General features: G+C 41.1%; 1 protein-coding gene and 1 long non-coding RNA gene across 2 annotated transcripts in view; one reads left to right on the top strand and one right to left on the bottom strand.

Moving 5' to 3' along the window:
* LOC120433785 overlaps positions 1-522 on the bottom strand; it is a 14,407-nt gene extending 13,885 nt beyond the window's left edge. Inside the window, exon 1 of the long non-coding RNA XR_005608753.1 lies at positions 435-522. This is a non-coding gene — a long non-coding RNA (uncharacterized LOC120433785). The remainder of the gene's footprint in view (positions 1-434) is intronic.
* Positions 209-18,219, top strand: myf6 (myogenic factor 6). The gene is made up of 5 exons (XM_039600678.1): positions 209-272; positions 912-1,030; positions 16,514-17,057; positions 17,687-17,774; positions 17,881-18,219. Exons 3-5 carry the CDS (start codon positions 16,551-16,553, stop codon positions 17,961-17,963), a joined length of 678 nt encoding a protein of 225 aa, XP_039456612.1. The 5' UTR covers positions 209-272; positions 912-1,030; positions 16,514-16,550; the 3' UTR covers positions 17,964-18,219.

Here is an 18,219-nt window from a genome sequence, read left to right as displayed (position 1 = left end):
GAAAATCATAAATATTCAAGTCAAAAGGTGCTGGTAGTTATTTGGCTTATATCATGTCATGCAGAATATATTCAAGATCTTTGTCCTGACTTATGAGGTAATTCCTAGAGAAGACAAAGCAACAACCTCTGAAAGGTGAAAAATAAAGCCACAAACTTGAGTTCCTCAAATGGTTTCACTTGGTGTAGATCGTGATAGTGTCAGTGAGCACAGAGCCACGATACAACTTTTATTATTCCCCCAAATTGTCCTCACTTCTACTTTAAGACCAGGTAAGAATTTGACCTGTAATTTTTTGTGATTTCTAATCTCAAAAACACAATTACAACATTAGAATAAATCATCTTGATTTTGCTTTTTAAGCAAAACTCTTTGAAATGTTGAAAGAGCACACTAATCTAACATATGCCATGTATTTTTCATTTTTCACTCACCAGCCACTTCATTAAATATCATTGAGCTCAACTGTTTAGCATATTTGCATTAATTTCAGGGTTCCCTAGCCATCGGGAACCCTCAAATTAGCTTTCATAGAATGGAAAAAAGTTAGCGTTCATCCTCCAGCTTCACTGTGCTAATGTGTTTATATTATGCTAACCATAGCTCTGTAGCTAGCCACCACATAGCACATCATTATACACCAGCTAGCCCAGCTGCAGTAAGCCCACAAAAGTCACTGCTCTTTATTTTTCTGTCTTCATATATGTTGGAAGTGATAGCAAAGCTGTATGTTTGATTTTTTTCAGAAATCCCTCAGTCAAAACATGGTATATTATGTTTAGGTGGAAACTATCGAGCTAACTCCCTGCTAACTTCTAACTTAATTGTTACACCTGGTAGAGCAGCTACACTGATCATTTTAATAAAGATGAAAGAATTTAGACAGTTTTTAACTCTCAGTTGTGCCACAGTGTTCCTTTGACTTTGGGACCTGAAGCAGCAAACGGCTATTGATGTCAGACTTAAAGACCGGATATCCAGTGAGGAGCAGTTCTTCAGCAGTGCCTCGAGCTGATATGAACATAGGAAGGTAATCATGACCAATGTATGCAGAAGAGCACCTTTGAATGTGAAGCAGATGGGCTAAAGCAGTAGAAGACCAGCTAAGAACAGGAAACCGAGGCTACAGTGTGCACTAGCTCACCAAAATTGGTCAACAGAAGACTGAAAAAAAGTTGCTAAGTTGTTAAGAAGTCTTAATTTTTTATGGTGGGGTCAGAATTTTGCAAAAACTATAGGACCTACCCAGCCTGTATTCTGGTACTGTTGTTGTTGTAGTGGCTTGGGGATATTTACATGGCACACTTTGAGCCCCTCAATACCAAGTACGCACCCTTTAAAAATACCACAGCCTACTTGAGCATTGTTGCTGACCATGTCCATCCCTTTATGACCACAGCATCATCATCATGTCAAAAAAGCTCAAATCATCTCAAACTGGTTTCCTGAATATAACAATACATTTACTGTACTGACATGGGAGGAAATGTGTGATGCTATCATGTAAATATGGACTAAAAGCAATGTTCCAAGCACTTTGTTGAAACTTATGTCCTCACCAGCTTCCAACTAAACTTCCATAAACACATGTGGATATGTAGTTTCCATTGACCAGTCACACTGATGTGTACAGAAAGAGTGAAAGCATTTGTAGAAATAATTAAATAACCATCACTTGCCATCTAACAAAGATTTAGCTATTATTTAGCTTAAAAAAAGAGTTAATATGCCCTCCTATGTGCTTTTGAATTATGCCCAAAGATACAGTAGAACAGAAGCCACTGGCCTGGATACCTACTTGCTAAACCATGACCTTTAAAATATTAGTCATTGCCTCCAGAAGGGAAGCCAACAGATTAACTACTGGGTTCCTCATAAACCAGCCCAATGGTAAAATGGGCTTTACAGCAGAAATAAAAAGTTTGTAGCCCGGCGCTGTCCCCATTTCCTCTTTCATTAAAACTGATAACCCTCCTAACATAAATAGTATTGAGGCTTAATGATTTTGCATCACTGAGTGACAGGTTGCTTCTATTTCATGTAGTTCAGCCTTCAGTTGTAGTGAAAGACAGTTTTTCTAGGCAAAATTAGCATCCCGCAGCAAGGATTCGAGTACCCATGGGTCCTCCCTTAGCACAGAGCCAGTCAGTGCAACGATTTATTTTACTTGCTCTTGCCCTCACACACACATACAAATAAAAGCTGTGTACTCTGCTAAACCCAGCATGGCAGAGTTCACTCTAAACAACACCTCAGATAACTCTCTTTCTTGGGCTTGCTGTGCAGCCTAGCATGGCTGCTCCATGCTGTGTGTCTGTGTGTGTCTCCAGGTTCCATCATTCTGCTGCATAAAAAAGAAGCTGATTAACAGATATGCAGCAGCTGTACAAATCAACACCACCTGGCACTGCTCCCATAACTACTTCACCGCACATCTGATTTAATATCGCAGTGAATTATAGATGCACCTCGATTAGCTAGCGGGATAACTATTGATCACTTCCCTTTGCTATGCCTTTATCTGAACTGATGGCCAGACTTGATGCCAAACTTGAAACTTTAAAACCACTAAAAGTGAATTGTGCTGTGAAGACAATATCCAATTTAAAATACAGAATGAAAAAAAAAATCTTACAATTTCTCAATTTAAAGAGTTTTTAAAATTGAGTTAACATAAATGGACATCAGTATCATGAAAAGTGTCGTCATCTGCATTTTAAAGGGAAGACATTCTAAATGTCCACTTCATGTTTTCTGTGGATTATTCAAAATGAAGAATGAATATAATAAACCACATTTGTTTGTTGACTTCACCAATCTTCGTTTTTGTCTGGACAATGTGCTCAACTCTCATACTGTTAATGAAATTAGGCCTGCGAGAATTCCTTTCTTCACCGACTCACATAATGATTATGTGATCATGATTATGTCACATTGTTAGATAAACATGCTCAACTTCTTTCCAATATCTATTTAGCCAGTCACCTGGTAGTAACTTGAACATGTTTGCATTTCACTAGCTGGGCCCATATCCTCATTTTAGGTTTGGCAGCATTTTTTAGTAGATAAAGGCGAATAGCTTAATCAAGATTTGAGCTGTGGTTTGGGGAAGGCCTTGATGGGGACTGGCAGCGGCTCCCGGTGTTCTGACAAACCATCCTACTTTGGCAAAACGTCCTACCGTAAGTAGTTTATGCACATTTCTGCTGTCACAGAGTAATTCCAGCACAAATTTAAGTAGGTATGACGGTTTGCCACTTAACCTTGCCCATCAGAGTATGCTTGTAGCTCATATTCATAAAGCCAGGATGGTTTGCCACTTCATTTTACCCATCAGAGTATTTTTCTAGCTCTTATTAACAAAGGTAGGATGGTTCGCCACTGAATTTTAGCTGTTAACGTAAGCTTCTAGCTCTTATTAACAAAGGTAGGATGGTTCGCCACTGAATTTTAGCTGTTAAAGTATGGTTGTAGGAGACATTCATAAAGGTAGGATGGTTTGGCACTGAATTTTACCCGTCGGAGTATTTTTCTAGCTAATATTCACAAAGGTAGGAAGGTTTGCCACTTAATTTCATGTTGTGCGCATGTGCAGAAACAACAGGTAGGATGGTTTGTCAGGTAGGATAGATTCCCAGAACACCGGGTCTGGTAGATCCCCATGTACTAATGAGAAGTGAAGAATTGAAAGAATTGAAAAGAGGTGAGCGAGGGTGGGGCACAAAAACGAGAACCAACACCTTGTACAACTGATGATGGGGGTCATATATAGATAAGACCTGGAAGGGGTGTGTTTGGAGGCGTGGTCCCACTCCTGAAATTCAGATAATTTATCTCCAAATATTTAGGAATGCTTTGAAGCCAGCCTGCTGAAGTTCAAACCGAGCATCAAAATGAGAAATAAAACTGATTTAGGTAACTTTGAACGTGGCATAATTGTGTCATACAGATGGGTCGGTCTCAGCATTTTATTAACTCCTGATTTACTAAGATTATTCCACACAACCATCTCTAGGGTTTACAGAGAAAATATCCACTCACTGGCAATGCTCTGCCTCGTTAATATCAGAGGTCAGAGGAGAATATTAAGACTTATTTTACTTGATAGGAAGGAAACAGTAACTCAAATAGAGTAACTAATTATAAAAGAGCATCTCTGAACACGTCGAACTTTGAAGCAGAGGGGCTACAGCAGCAGAAGATCACACTGAATGCCGCTCGTGCCAGCTACAGTTTTCACTGGTTCATCAAATGTGGATAATAGGAGATCAGAAAAATGTTGTCTGGTCTGATACCAACTGAGCATTGTTTAAACATTACTAGCTCAGTAATTGTTGTTGAATATGTCCATCCTTGTCATGGTCCTGAGTCTGTGGACTCAGTGGTTTTGGTTTTGATTATTATCTTATGCTTTAGGTTCATTCTTGTTTGGAATTTCTCGTTCTCAAGTTTTGTTTCTGTTTTGTATTTCAAGCTCCTTTTGTTCTGTGTCTCTGTGCCTGCCCTGGTCCCACATCTTTGTGTTCCCTCCCTGTTGCCATGTCTTGTGTTAAGCTCATGTCTGTGCATACCTGTTGTACTTCCTGTTTTTATTCTGAAGGTTTCTGTCTCATGTGAGTGTTCTCAGCTTTACGTCTGTGTCTCGTCAGCCCTGATTTCTCCCAGGTGTGTTCCCCTCCTGTCTCCCATCCTATGATTACTCCTGTGAGTATTTAAGCCCTGTGTGTTCTCCTGCCTGTTGCTGGTTTGTCTGTGATGTCTACCCCGGGCCTTCCTGTGTTCATTTGCGTGTTACTCTGGGTTTCAATTTCATGTGTTTAGGTTTTTCCCAGTTTAGTTATTCTTTAGTCCCTGTCCTCGCCATCTCCACCTTAAATAAACTTACTCCTCATACAAACTTCTGCTTGCACTTGGGTCCTCACTTCACCTTCACACGGCCTGCCTCGCCAGCCATGACAATCCTGTTATTATCTCATTGTGTCCATCTTCTGATGGTTGCTTCCAGCACGATAACGCACCATGTCACATTGCTCAAATCATCTCAAACTGGTTTCTTACAATGAACAATGAGTTCACTGTACTCAGTTGGCCTCCATAGTCACCAGATGTCAATCCAATGGAGCACCTTTGGGATCTGTTGGAGCGGATGTGTAGCTGACAAATCTGCAGCAACTGTGTGAAGCTATCATGTCCAAAACCTCTAGCACCTTGTTGAGTCTATGCAACAAAGAATTACAGCAGTTCTGAAGGCAAAAGAGGACCAAACCCTAGCAAGGTATACCCAATGAAGTGCCACGTGAGTGTATTTCAAAGTTTATTGTCCAAAACATTGAAGATCTACTGACTATTACATGCTAGAATTGTTTTTGTTTTAAGGCACGAGTGGTTTGTTATTAGAAAAAAAGAGCAAAAGAAAGTTAAAAACTTTTACAACCCTAGATGTAAAAAGATGCTGTATTTAAAATATTATGGCCTTGGTATGCAGTGCATATAGCCATGTATTTAATTAATGTTCAGTATTATCCCATAAAACGAGGTAAAGTCTAATTATGACAAACTTGCGAAGCAGATATAAATTGTGATATGCTACAGTCCTAATATTATCTACACACACTTCTTTCATCATCCTTGGACATCTAACAATATTTAAGCTCTTAGTGTATCATTATGGAAATCAGAAGTTTAAAAAAAAACCACTTACAGCCCCACAAAAAATCAAAGATGTCTAATTTGAAGTAAAAAATCTTTGAGAAGATCTTAAAATGTTTCTTTGTTGTTGGATTGACGATTAAAGCAGTCACACAGACAGTTTGGAGGAAAATGCCTCACAAAGCTCAAGTGAAATAATGTTGACTTTGGATGATACGCCACTGGAAGAACCATCACATTAACTACATTTTTCAATCAGCAGGATAAAGCATTGGTTTTAAATAACAAAGGCTCTTTGTAACAGCTGAGCCGGACATGGCTGTGCGCTTTACCCGCTGTGACTTTATGGCTATCGTGTTATTACCTGCATCCAGCCAAAGCTCGTGTGCTCTTCCTATCTGTTGTTTTAATGATAGAACCCCATATAACCAATTATACAGCGCAGCAGTGCTCCTGTTCTCGCTCGTCAACACCGACATTCATCAATATCCTATTAGTTTCTCTTGGAGCCAGACACTTTATCCTGCCCTGGAAAACTCTGCTGTTGTTGTTATTCAAAAGTGTAATTTTCAATGTAACAAAACACGCTTTGTTCTTGGCTTAGATACTTCAGAAAAAAACTAATATTGGTGGATCATTGTCCCTGAGGTTGCCATGACTGCAGTCACACTTGCTGATGATTGGATTCATTTTGTGTTATCGCTGGCTACATCCCCGACTCCCAGAGGCAGTGTGATATTTATGATAGCGGTGCTTCACCATATCGTTTACAGGCTGTAACATCAAAGCGACTCGGCAAAAAGGGAAAAAAGAAGGACAAAAAGACGAGAAAGAAATCCCTCGGACTGCTTTAAAAAAACACCCTCTATTTGGATTCTTTATGCAAGAAAATCCAGTTTTTAGAAATGCCTCTCATGGTGCCATTCTCTCATGCAAGGCAATAGTCATAAAGTACATGAATAAGAGCTGAAGGCGAGACAGGCTAAGGCCAGTGGGGTCAGCGCCTCACCTCACTGGCCAGACAAGGGGTTTCATATCATTTGCTGCTGGGTCAAGGCCAGTGCCCCCTCTAAGTCTTCATCAGTGGCTCTATCTGGCAGACAGAAGGGGATACAGCCCCAAACACGCACCGGCCAAATGGCAAAAGGCTAATCCATCACTCCCCCGAATGAGGACAGAATCAATCAGGAGGGGCCTTCGGATCACTCCAAACTAAATTGCCATTGGATGTCAGGTGATAAGCTGCACAGGGTCATTCTTAGTGTTTACTACAATGGAGACCTGTTGAAACAGTGATGGAACAACTATGCAAACAGCTGGCAAAAGCCGCCCACCCTTTGCTGGTGTTTCTTCCTCGTTTCTCCATGCTAAACGCTCATTATTATTCTTTGCATCCATTTGCAGGAACAACCCTTTAAGCCAGTCCATCAATACCAGTCCATTTGCAAGGGGCTATTGATATTGCCTGACCAGTGTGCAACACTCAGTGTGCCTCATAATGTAATGCTCTGAGGTCATAGAGAGTTGGCAAGTTAGCCAGCTCTTTCCCCTCGCTAATTGATGCACTTCAGCCGCTGAGCCTTTGAACTGAATCCCTGCATCGTCCACCAGAGAGAGGGCAGATGCCATCAGTGTCCCCTCCCCTTTTGCCTTTGAAACCCAAGACGCTACTCTAACCCACAGCTCAGGGCACGAGTGAGAGGACCCGTCTGTTAGCTTAGCTGACGAGACCGTTACTCTCCGCTTTGTTTGACCACCGTTGAATCTATAGGCTGCACACTGGAGAGAGCCAGGCCAAAAAGATTAGGGAGATGCTATCATGAGGGCAGCAGGGCCCGTGATACCGTCTGCTGCTGACTGTCTCAGAGTTCCTGTTGGCTCACGGAGAGGAGCCATTGTTTGTTCAAGACTTTAGCCTCGTCTGGCACTCTTCCAGACTGTGCAGAAAAGCTCTTAGGAATTTCCAGCCTACGCACTGTGCATTAGAGCACAATGACCTCGAGCTTTCTTACCCCATATTATCAAAATAACAGTAACAGTTTAGCAGCTCAATTACACCAACATTTGGTGTAAATATAGTATATGTTGCAAATGTGTGAATATATGCCGTCCTGTATGACTGGCATGTTAAAAAAAAAAAAAAAAAAAATGGAAGTTAACTTTTTAGCTTGAGTTGAAACTCAAAATGTTTAAGCAGCCTTAAAGTCTTGATTGCAAAGCCTTTCTCTGTAATAACTCTCTTCAAAATATTAGTATTTGTGTGGAGTAGTTTGATATTTTAAATTATTTCTGTCAGGTAATGAAAATTTAATAAATTAATAAGCAGAGGGAATGAAGTGAGAGTGAGTTTGTGCCCGCCCTTTCTTCAGTTATATATATGAGGCAACCATTAAATGGCATGTGTGTGTACGGTAGTTTTTCGGGACAGCTGTTTCCAACCAGACTGTTCTCATTTGTCCTTTTATCAAAGTCACAGGCAAGGCTCATTTATGCAAAAAAAGGTGGGTTTTGGGACACGTGTGGTGATCCATGAAGGGGTTATTTTAGCCCAGACCATGAGCTGGGCAAGTGTTTTTTATTGCTTAAAAAAGTCAGAAAAATGACAACAAAATATACAACACAATGATAACTATGGGGTCCTAGCTGGCAAACCTATCGTGGCAACTTTGCAACCTGGTGAGGACAATTTGTAGCTTTGTACTCCCGTCAGGGGGAAATTTCAAAAATGTGGTCTGCAGGTTACTCTGGATTGTGTTTGTGTTGCTCCTGGTTTTTTCCATGCTGCTTTTTGATATTTGATGGGGGGGGGTTGTTCTTTTTTTCCCATCATGACGAACACTCCTACCCAATTTTCAACCAACCTGCTTCTACCTCCACAGCCTGACCCTCATCCTGCTCGGGCTGCAAACAATGCCGTGGTTGCATAAGTATAATCCTTCAATTCAAAGTGATACCATTATCTCTCGGAGGCCAATCTCTTTCTGTGGTACATGGTGTACCGAAACACCAAATGCCATACTGGTGCATAATGGGGAGACACGAGTGGTACTGGTAAAAAAGGGATTATATTATGGCCCAGGATGAAAAAGTATTATCCAACAAAAGAAGTTCCGATTAAGTCGGATCCATTCAGTTTGTTATGTTTTTTATTTGCAAGTATGCTGGCCTAGTTTACTTATAGCATGCTTCACTATGGCTGTATTTACTGCTAAATAAAACTGTTCATGCTTACCTGCTAGCTACTTCATTTACCTGCTAGCTAGCTAGATTAGCTATCAAAGCCTTTGCTATCCAAAGTCCTCAAAGACACATCTCTTCAAAATGAGCAGTGGTGATCTCAAGTATTACAGGACTGGGTGGACTCCAAAGCAGACCATTCTAAACCAAAACAAGTTTTAAGTGCTTTTATTTTAACAGGAGTTAAAGGCAGGGAGACAGGCTAGTTCAACCCAGCTAATAGGTTTCCTGCGCATGGAGCAAAAAGAGGGAACTGTGAAAGAAGAGAGGACTGGCGAGTAATTGTGTTTTCCTTGTCAGTTCACACCTGCATTTAACTAGAAGCAGAGACAAGAGAACAAAGTAATAGAAGCAAGCAAAAATCACTCACAATTTGAGAGCCTGATTACCACCACAAAGGTGACAAGGTGGTCCTTTAATCAGAGAAGACGATGAGACAATGGTAAACAGATGTGCTGACTGAAACTGGGTCAGGGATGCCCCTACACACCTATGAGAAAGAAAACAAAATGAACAGACTGTGACAATAAATTCATTTTTAGCGTCGTCTTAAACCATAACTTTATTGAGACATGAGCTCTCTTTTCCACTCGTCTACTGGCCTCTTTTTGCAGGCTGACCCTGAAGGTCGAGAAGCTGTGATCCCAGGTGAAGCATTGTCATCAGGCCCATGACCACAGTACTTAACCTCTGATTGGCTAATTCATATCCCAGGTGTGGAGCCGGGTTATATGCGCTGTGTCCGTCACGGTGCTCAGCGTTTCCTCTCAAGCACCCCAATGAGTCCTGTCTGAGTCAGGAGGTGCTGTTAAGCCGAGGGGGTGCGGGGAGGTGGCGTGCGAGGAAGGGTGGAAAGCTCGGAGAGAAGAGGTCCTAAAGTTCATGTTCATTATCAGTTGTGTTTGTGACCCTCATGTCAGCACTGGTCCTAACTGGATCCGACTTCTAACACCCGCTAGAAGGAGAAAAATCACGGACATGACCTGTGTGTTCAAGACCCTACGTGAACTGTAACAGAACACGATAGGCATGAACGTTAGAGTTTTAGGCTGTGCGTGTAGAGAAGCCCTAAAGAAACACGGTGAGGGAAAAGTAATATAAATACACTGTTACACAACTTTAGCATTCATTAACCTAACCAAGCAATAATGAGTCACTGGATAATGTGATATGCAAAGAGGAATGCATGTGTTTTTAAGAGAGTTACATGTGAGACGGAGAAATATTTTTGTAACAAAATATTACTTTCAATCTGTTATTATTTTATTCCAAAGATAATCTATTAATGTGTAGGTTCTGTCTTTACAAAAACAGACAAATGAGATCAGCAACACCTTGGTGTATTTCATTTTCTCTCTTTCACCTCTCCTCCATTGCTTGATCAATTATTCACAAAGGAAAAAATGTCTGTGAAGTGCCACTGGAGGAGCTACTGTCTGTCCCCTTTGGGATTACATCTGACTTTAATATGCTTAATATCTGAGGTGCTGTCAAAGTGTGGAAGTAACTTATTAAAAATTTCTTCTTCTTGAATTTCCTGTGACTTTAAGCAGTTTTTTGATGTTTGACTTTATCAGACTGATGCAGTGTTAAACTTATTGTAAAAGAAAGTAGTAGAAAGCTTTCTGATAAATATATTTATAGAATAATTTCACATTTGGGCAAATATGTGGATTTCCCACCTCAGCACAAGCAGCCACACTTAGGATAAAGGAAACCTCTAACCTCATTCTGTCCAGAGCTAAAAGATTTAAAAGAAAAAAAAAGAGAACCTGCTCTGAAATTTACTGACACATCAGATCTTGCGTGATAGAGCCACATCTTTAGATCTATGATAAAAGCCATGAAATCTTTTGCTGTGCCTCAGGTAGTGCAGCAGGTTGTCTGCCAATCTCAAGGTCAGTTTTCTGATCCCCACCATGATACTAAACCCTGGATGTCCCTGATGCATCCACTGGAGTGTGCATGTGTGAATTTTGGATGCTGCTGGGTTCAAATCCACCAACCTTTTGCCTCAGCTGGGATACGTTCTAGAACAATCATAACCCTAAATTGGATAAACAGAAGAAAATTGATACAGGTCAAAGAATGTAGCTATTGGGACTCGGTTAAGGCGACCTGTTGAAGTTCAAACTGAGCATCAGAGTGAATATTGTTGCTGAGCATGTCCATCCCTTTATGATCATAGTGCACGCATCTTCTGATGACTGCTTCCAGCATATCATGCCGTGAAACAAGTGATGCTGTCGTGTCAACAATGTTTGTAGCATCTCGTTGAATCTGTATCACAAGGAATTAAAGTAGCTCTGGAGGCAAAATGAGCTCCAACCCAGTCCTAGCAACGTGTCACTGAAGCATCGGGTGAGTGTATAACAAAGCTGTCAGTGAGCTATGTCCTTGTAGACAAATGCATCTCACTCTAACAGTGATTAAAACAGCTGATATCAAGAGATGTACCTGAACCTTACAAACACTACAAGTGTTTAAGTGCACATTTTTCTGTGCTGGTTCCCAGACTAACGCTGACAACATCTGCTCTACCTTTTATACTCTTTAAACAAACAATATATATATATATGAAGTGTTTATTGGTCATCTTTAAATGTGCTGATGATCAGACTGTGTTACCTATGAACAGAACTTAGTGAGCTAAGGTTTAGTGGTAGAAGTCTGCCTTCAGGGTATTCTGGAAGAAAGGTTTCTTTGAATTGTTTTCAGTTTTCAGATACGGTTTGGTTAGATTTAGGCAACAGACCCGCTTGGTCGATTTGGTGGTTTGCATTATAAATATGCCCGTTCAACAATTAAACACATGAGAGAACTCTGCCTTTAAGGCTTTCTGCCAAACACGCTCTCTAGACTTTGTTAACCTGACTAAACTGCTACTGAAATCTGAAAATAACATAAAAGGAATGAGAGCTTTCTGCCAGAAAGCCCTGCAGGCAAACTTCTCCCATGTGCCGCTGATTCACTCTTTCTGCTGTGATGAGCTAACAGTCTTTGGCCTGTAGCTTTGTATTAAGTGGACAGACATGAGTGGTTTTAATTTTAAAATTGAGCTAAAGGAGAAAGTATGTGGATTCCCCAAGAACATCAAAGTGTACCTTCAAACAGGAATGTCTCACTGCTAAACTGCTGTACAAAGAGCGTTTTATTTACCACTGAAAGACAATCTCAAGAGGCAATATGTCATACGGACATTTTAAACACATCTATTGTGTCAGCTCTTTACACTCAGATTTTGCCTGTTAAGTATTCAGACCGCAGAGCTGACGCCTCTGAGCCTCTTTGGATTCCAGGCAGATTTACGCTTTGCGCAACCTATCCTGACTGCATCGTCTTCCCTTAGAGGCCTGATCTTCTAGTGTAAGTTTCTGCCCCCCCCATCCCATGATTCTCCCTGACAGCTGAAGCGTCAACCCCTCAACACTGATGGGAATTTACGGTCAGGTTCAGGATGCGCAGTAGGCCAACCCCTGGGGGGAGAATACACGATCAGGGCACAGCAGGGACGCGACTCCGTTCACCTGGAGGATGAGTACTTTTCATTGCGGTGCAATAATCGAGGCAAATTAAAGTCTGAAATGAGTCTAATTTTAATTTATATTCTATTCATGAGACAATTTATTTATAATCGTCATTCATTTATCGCTATTCATCATTTTTCTTTTTCATCATGACTTTGTGTTTGCATGAAAATGACAAAGCAGCAGTGACAGAGATAGAAAAATTTATCGTGGCTGACAAAACATACCCAGACACCAAATACCTCCCTCAATGTTCATAAGTGCACACACACACACACACACACACACACACACACACACACACACACACACACACACACACACACACACACACACACACACACACACACACACTTTCTATTCTATATTGTACGTGTCACCTCTGCTGTTTGAAAAACTAATAATACAAGCTATATTGTTTCTGACAAGTGACTGCCCCGAGAATACTTCGCCTTTAAAGTAAAAGCACAAAAGAAATCTCATGCATTTGCAATATTGCATGTAGAGCAACACACACACCTTCTATTTTAACACAGCTGCATAATTTAAGCATTTTACTGGAATATGTTTAGGTTTTCTAATGGGGCTTTATGGATACGAGCCGTTTTCTCCCTGTGACTACAAAAAAACATATTCCCAAAATTCCAGTGAATAACGTTAAAATTGTATTTATGCCATCAAATGCCATGCTCATACAAATATTTGGCATGCGGTTGCGTGGAAGCATGTTTGAATGTGTGTTGGTATGTTATACATATTTCTTTAATGTATGTTGTCATCTAAACTGTGAAACACTTAGATTGAATTCAGATTATCTGGCAGTAATTTGAAAAACAAATGTGTGAAGGTTAAACCTGAGGGACTCAAAGACAGGACACAAGAAGGTGCAGCAACAGCTAACATTCAGATATTGGTCATGTAAGGTTTGGGTTACATTTAGGTCAGTATCTTTGGGCAACGCAAGACAGGGGAGTTCCCAAGTCTTCTTAAGGTGCTGAGCAAGTGGCTGAGTAAGAGTGGGTCAGGCAGATTCACAGGTCTGGAAAAGTCAGGTACATTAGGAGAAAACAGGCTAGTAAGTATGAGGAGCACGTGGAACAGAAAAGCAGGTAAGTAAGGGAGTAGAAGAACAATCTGGGAATGAGTAGGAGGGCTGGGCTAGGCTTTTGTGTCGTCAGTATCTGGAGGCAAAAAGGTGTCCCTGCCTGACTCCTCCTTAAGCCACGCCCACTCTTGGAGGACACGCAACCGCCTACAGCTCAGGCATAACACTATGACCACCTGCCTAATATTGTGTTGGTCTGCCCTTTGCTGACAACACTGCCCTGAACCGTTGAGCCATGAACTCTAGTAGACACCTGAAGGTGTGCTGTGGTATCTGGCACCAAGATGTTAGCAACAGATCCTTTAAGTCCTGTTAGTTACACGGTGGGCCGCTGCGGATTGGGAACGTTTGCCCAGCACATCCCACAGATGTTCAAGTGAACTGAGATCTGGAGAATTTCGAAGCCAGGTCAACAGCTCAGACTCATTGTTGTGCTCCTCAAACATGCCTGAACCATTTTTGCTTTGTGCAGGTGCATTATCCTGCTGGTAGAGGCCACACCGATCAGGGAATACAGTTTTCAGGGTGTACATGGTCTACAACAATGCTTGGGTAGGTGGAATGTGTCAAAGTAACATCCACATGGATGGCAGGACCCAAGGTTTCTAATCAGAACACTGATCAAAGCATCACCTTCCTCTGCTGGCTTGCCTTTCTACCATAGTGCATTCTAGTGCCAGGTGTTTCCCAGGTAAGTAGCGGAGATGCACCCTGCCATCCATGTGAAGTTAAAGAAAACGTTTTCCATTCGATCAGGCCACCTGTTTTCATTGCTCCATGGTCCGTTTCTGATGCTCATGTGTCCGTTGTTTCAGCAGTGGACAGGGCTCAGCATGGGCACCCAGATAGATCTAGGGGTTTGCAGCAATTTTTCATACATGTCTATGGAAAGAGACAACCAGAGGTATTGCCCCCTGCTGGCCATTAGAAGAAAATGCGCATTTAAAACATTTCCTCCATATACAAAGGATTGCTATAGAACCTATGGTTACTCTGCTGTTTATCACTGAAATCATATCAGTTCAAAGCCAATATTATTGATTTTTTTCAGTTTGCATGTATTTATTGGTTTGTAAACTATACAAATGAACACTGCAGTGCAGTATAGCTCTCAAATTGACTTTAATAGTGTCTTTACTGGGGTTTAATTAGATGTGTTGTTGGGCCAATTATTTAAGGATTTAGAGATACTGCGGAGTTCTGAGAGCTACTCATATACTGAAGCGAGAACTTAGAAACTGATAATTACAACTTGTGGAATAACTGAACCGATATGTTCAAGCATATGTGTGGAAGGTGACTTAGAGATGTTGTGTTGACTTGTGGCAGTATTTCAGACATCCTGTCAAATGATGAAAGGCACCGGTGACTCTTTAAGAACAACATGACAGAAGCTGGGAGCTGAAGGGAAGGGACTTCCACATGCAGAGTCATATAAAACCCCCACACGTGAGCTGGCTGTGCAGCATGCTTTAGTACACACCACCAAGGTCCCAGTGCCTCTTCTGCTCTTAAATTTGATTCATTCATTCATTCAAAAAAAACCCTCCCTGCTCTTTATGTGTCTCTCTGCTCCGCAAAGAAGCCGACAGTTATCTGGATGTATGTCTAAAGATGTGTTTGTTTTTGTGTCTCAAAGGCTGCTGCAGCCTGATGAGATCATCTTATTTCATTTCAAAAGACAAGGTCATGCAGTCACACAAAAATAGGAATCCCTCACATTCCTGCCTGTGAAGTTTCCAATCACAGCCCTTTGAGTTTGGAGGAAAAATGCCAACGGGCAATATATCACCTCTTCACAGGCTTTTATCTCTTTTATGAATCTGAAATGACTGAGCCACGTTTCTATTTATATCATCGAGCTGAGACATTTCTCAAAGCTCTTTTGACTGCGCACATTCCCGTCTATTTATGTTGAGACCGTATACAACGTACAGTTGTCCATACTGTCTAAAATGAGCACAACAAACTACAGTTAAAACAGCAGCGATACGGTTTATTTGAACTAATTTATTTTGATTTCTATTGTTTTTTTCTGATTTGCTGATCAAATCTGGGTTTTGTCATAGATCCTTTTAGATAAAGTAAACAGAATAACATGTCATAAATAAGAACCACAACTGGGTTGCCAGATTGCAAAATATTCAATTTGGTCGAATTATACACAACCCATCAGGTAACCTGATTTTCTCTTTTTTGGGTTTAGAAGTTTATTAGCTTCCTTCCTTCATGTGGTGTTTCCAAAAAAAGAGCTCCAGGGCATCTGAAATAGCCTTAAATTTGTTTATTAACTGCCGCCACAGTAAGAATAGTTCTAGGTTTAAACTCGCCTGAGGTCTTTTTTTGCAGAGGTTTGCATATTCTACTTGTGTCTGCACAGGTTTCCTCTCACAGACCAAAATTGTTATCATGTCATTTTAAGTTGTAACTCTTAATTGTCTTTATGTGTGGATTCGAGTGTGTGTGGTGATTCGTGACTGATTCATAACCTTGATTGCCAGAATGGCAGAAGTCTTTTATCTATTTATACAAAGCATTGTTTGCCATGTAATCCTATTTGGAAAGGATTATTTCCAATCATTCATTCGTACAATTAAAACTATGCTGCAGACATAGCAGTTAAAGACAATTTTTACAACCCAACCTGGCAACACAGAGCTTTTGTCCAGTTAATTAAAAGCACACTAATGAGTTATTAATAACTATTAAGTCTTTAGCTACAAATTACAGCCCCCTGTGATTTTTGGATAAAACCCAGAACCAGTAATCTCTCTATCCTGTCAAATTTACTTTTCATTGTGAAATATCATAACGCACATGCACCTGTTATGAAACCTGAGGGGACATTTCTGTCCGTATAGAGTCAGTATGTTGTGAAGACCGATTGAAAAAAAAAGATGGTTGTTGCAGTGTGGCAGCCAAAGCGTTGGATAGAGTTTCACATTCTATATATAATCTGTTGACTTGTGTCCTTGCTGCTCTATTTAAATGCCAGAGACCCAGTGTGAAAACAGAGTGAGGAGCGCAACAATATGATGGACCTTTTCGAGACCAACAGTTATCTTTTTAATGATTTGCGCTATCTGGAGGAAGCAGATCATGGACCACTACAGCACTTGGACATGGCAGGGGTTTCCCCTCTGTACAATGGCAATGACAGCCCACTGTCCCAAGCGGGTCACGATAATGTCCCGTCCGGTGGGGAGAGCAGCGGAGAGGAGCACGTCCCTGCACCTCCGGGTCTCCGGGCGCACTGCGAGGGTCAGTGCCTCATGTGGGCCTGTAAGATCTGCAAGAGAAAGACGGCTCCCACGGATAGACGTAAGGCTGCGACCCTCAGGGAGAGGAGGAGGCTTAAGAAGATCAACGAAGCCTTCGACGCACTGAAGAGGAAGACCGTAGCCAATCCCAACCAGAGGCTACCCAAAGTGGAGATTTTACGCAGCGCCATCAGCTACATAGAGAGGCTGCAGGAGCTGCTGCAGACGCTGGACGAGCAGGAGAAAACCGGATCTCCATGTGACGCAAAAGAAAACAATGTGAGCGAGTATACCACCCTGAAGAGGAAACTCCTCATACTAGTCACACAAATATGTAAATCTGTGCATCTGTGGATTTCAGATTATTCCCCACCCGATCAAGAATATCCCAGTTTGGACTTTTAATATGTTTGTGGTTCTCATTAATGACATTATAACGTGAATGCTTATTACTCTGTGCCACACTGATTTTTTTAATCTAGCAGTGTGGTTTTCACTAATAATATAATTACAAACTTCTCACGTCATGGTCTTTGAATACTTTTAATTACTTTCTTATTGAATGTTGAATGCTTCTCAGTAATAGCAGCCTGCTTCTGCAATAATTTAAAAGTTTTTTCTTCATATTACAGGCAATAATATTTCATTCAATTCGCTTTTATTTATGTAGCACCAAATCACAACAGTCACCTAAAGGTGCTTCATATTGTAAGATAAAGACCCTCCAATAATACAGAGAATCAAACAGACTCCTATGGAAATGCACTTGGTGACTGTGGGAAGGAAAAACTCCCTTTCATGAGGAAGGAACCTGGCTCATCTGCCGTGACTGGTTCGTGGTGAGGGAAAGAAAACAGGATAAAAGACGCGATGTGGAAAAGAATATGGATAATGTGTGTTTTTTGCAGGTGGCCAGTGAGTACCACTGGAAGAAATCCTCTGAGGCTTGGCCAACCTCCGCTGACCATTCCACTTCAGCAATGAACTGCACAGAAGGTACACACCTTGCACACTACCTTTGCTTGAAGTCAGGTGTAAATTCATTTAAAAAAATAGGAAAAACAGAAAACATCATGTGGTATCATAAGTCCTTTCATTTTAGGAGCCAGTGAGTCTTCCGCGTCCTCCAGCCTCCTGCGGCTGTCCTCCATCGTGGACAGCATCACCAACGACAGCAGTCATTGAGGACGTCTCAGAAAACTGAAACATTAGCAAACTATCTGACATTTTCAATATGATCTATTCTGATCATCTGTGAACTATTTTTGCCATAGTAAACCATTCTGACTTCTGTTTGTAAGTACTTCATTTGTACAGGAAGAGCAAAAGATTTGTACATATTTTATATTAACATGAAGTTTAGATGTATTTATTTTGTGTCCAAAGGCTAACCTTGGCTTTAAGGAAGCTGAAATTCTCTTTATATATTGTACACAGCTGA

The sequence above is a fragment of the Oreochromis aureus genome, linkage group 17 (genome assembly GCF_013358895.1).
Source record: "Oreochromis aureus strain Israel breed Guangdong linkage group 17, ZZ_aureus, whole genome shotgun sequence".
NCBI lineage: Eukaryota > Metazoa > Chordata > Actinopteri > Cichliformes > Cichlidae > Oreochromis > Oreochromis aureus.
Note: the sequence above shows the minus strand (reverse complement) of the source record. Positions and strands in the feature narration are given on the sequence as shown.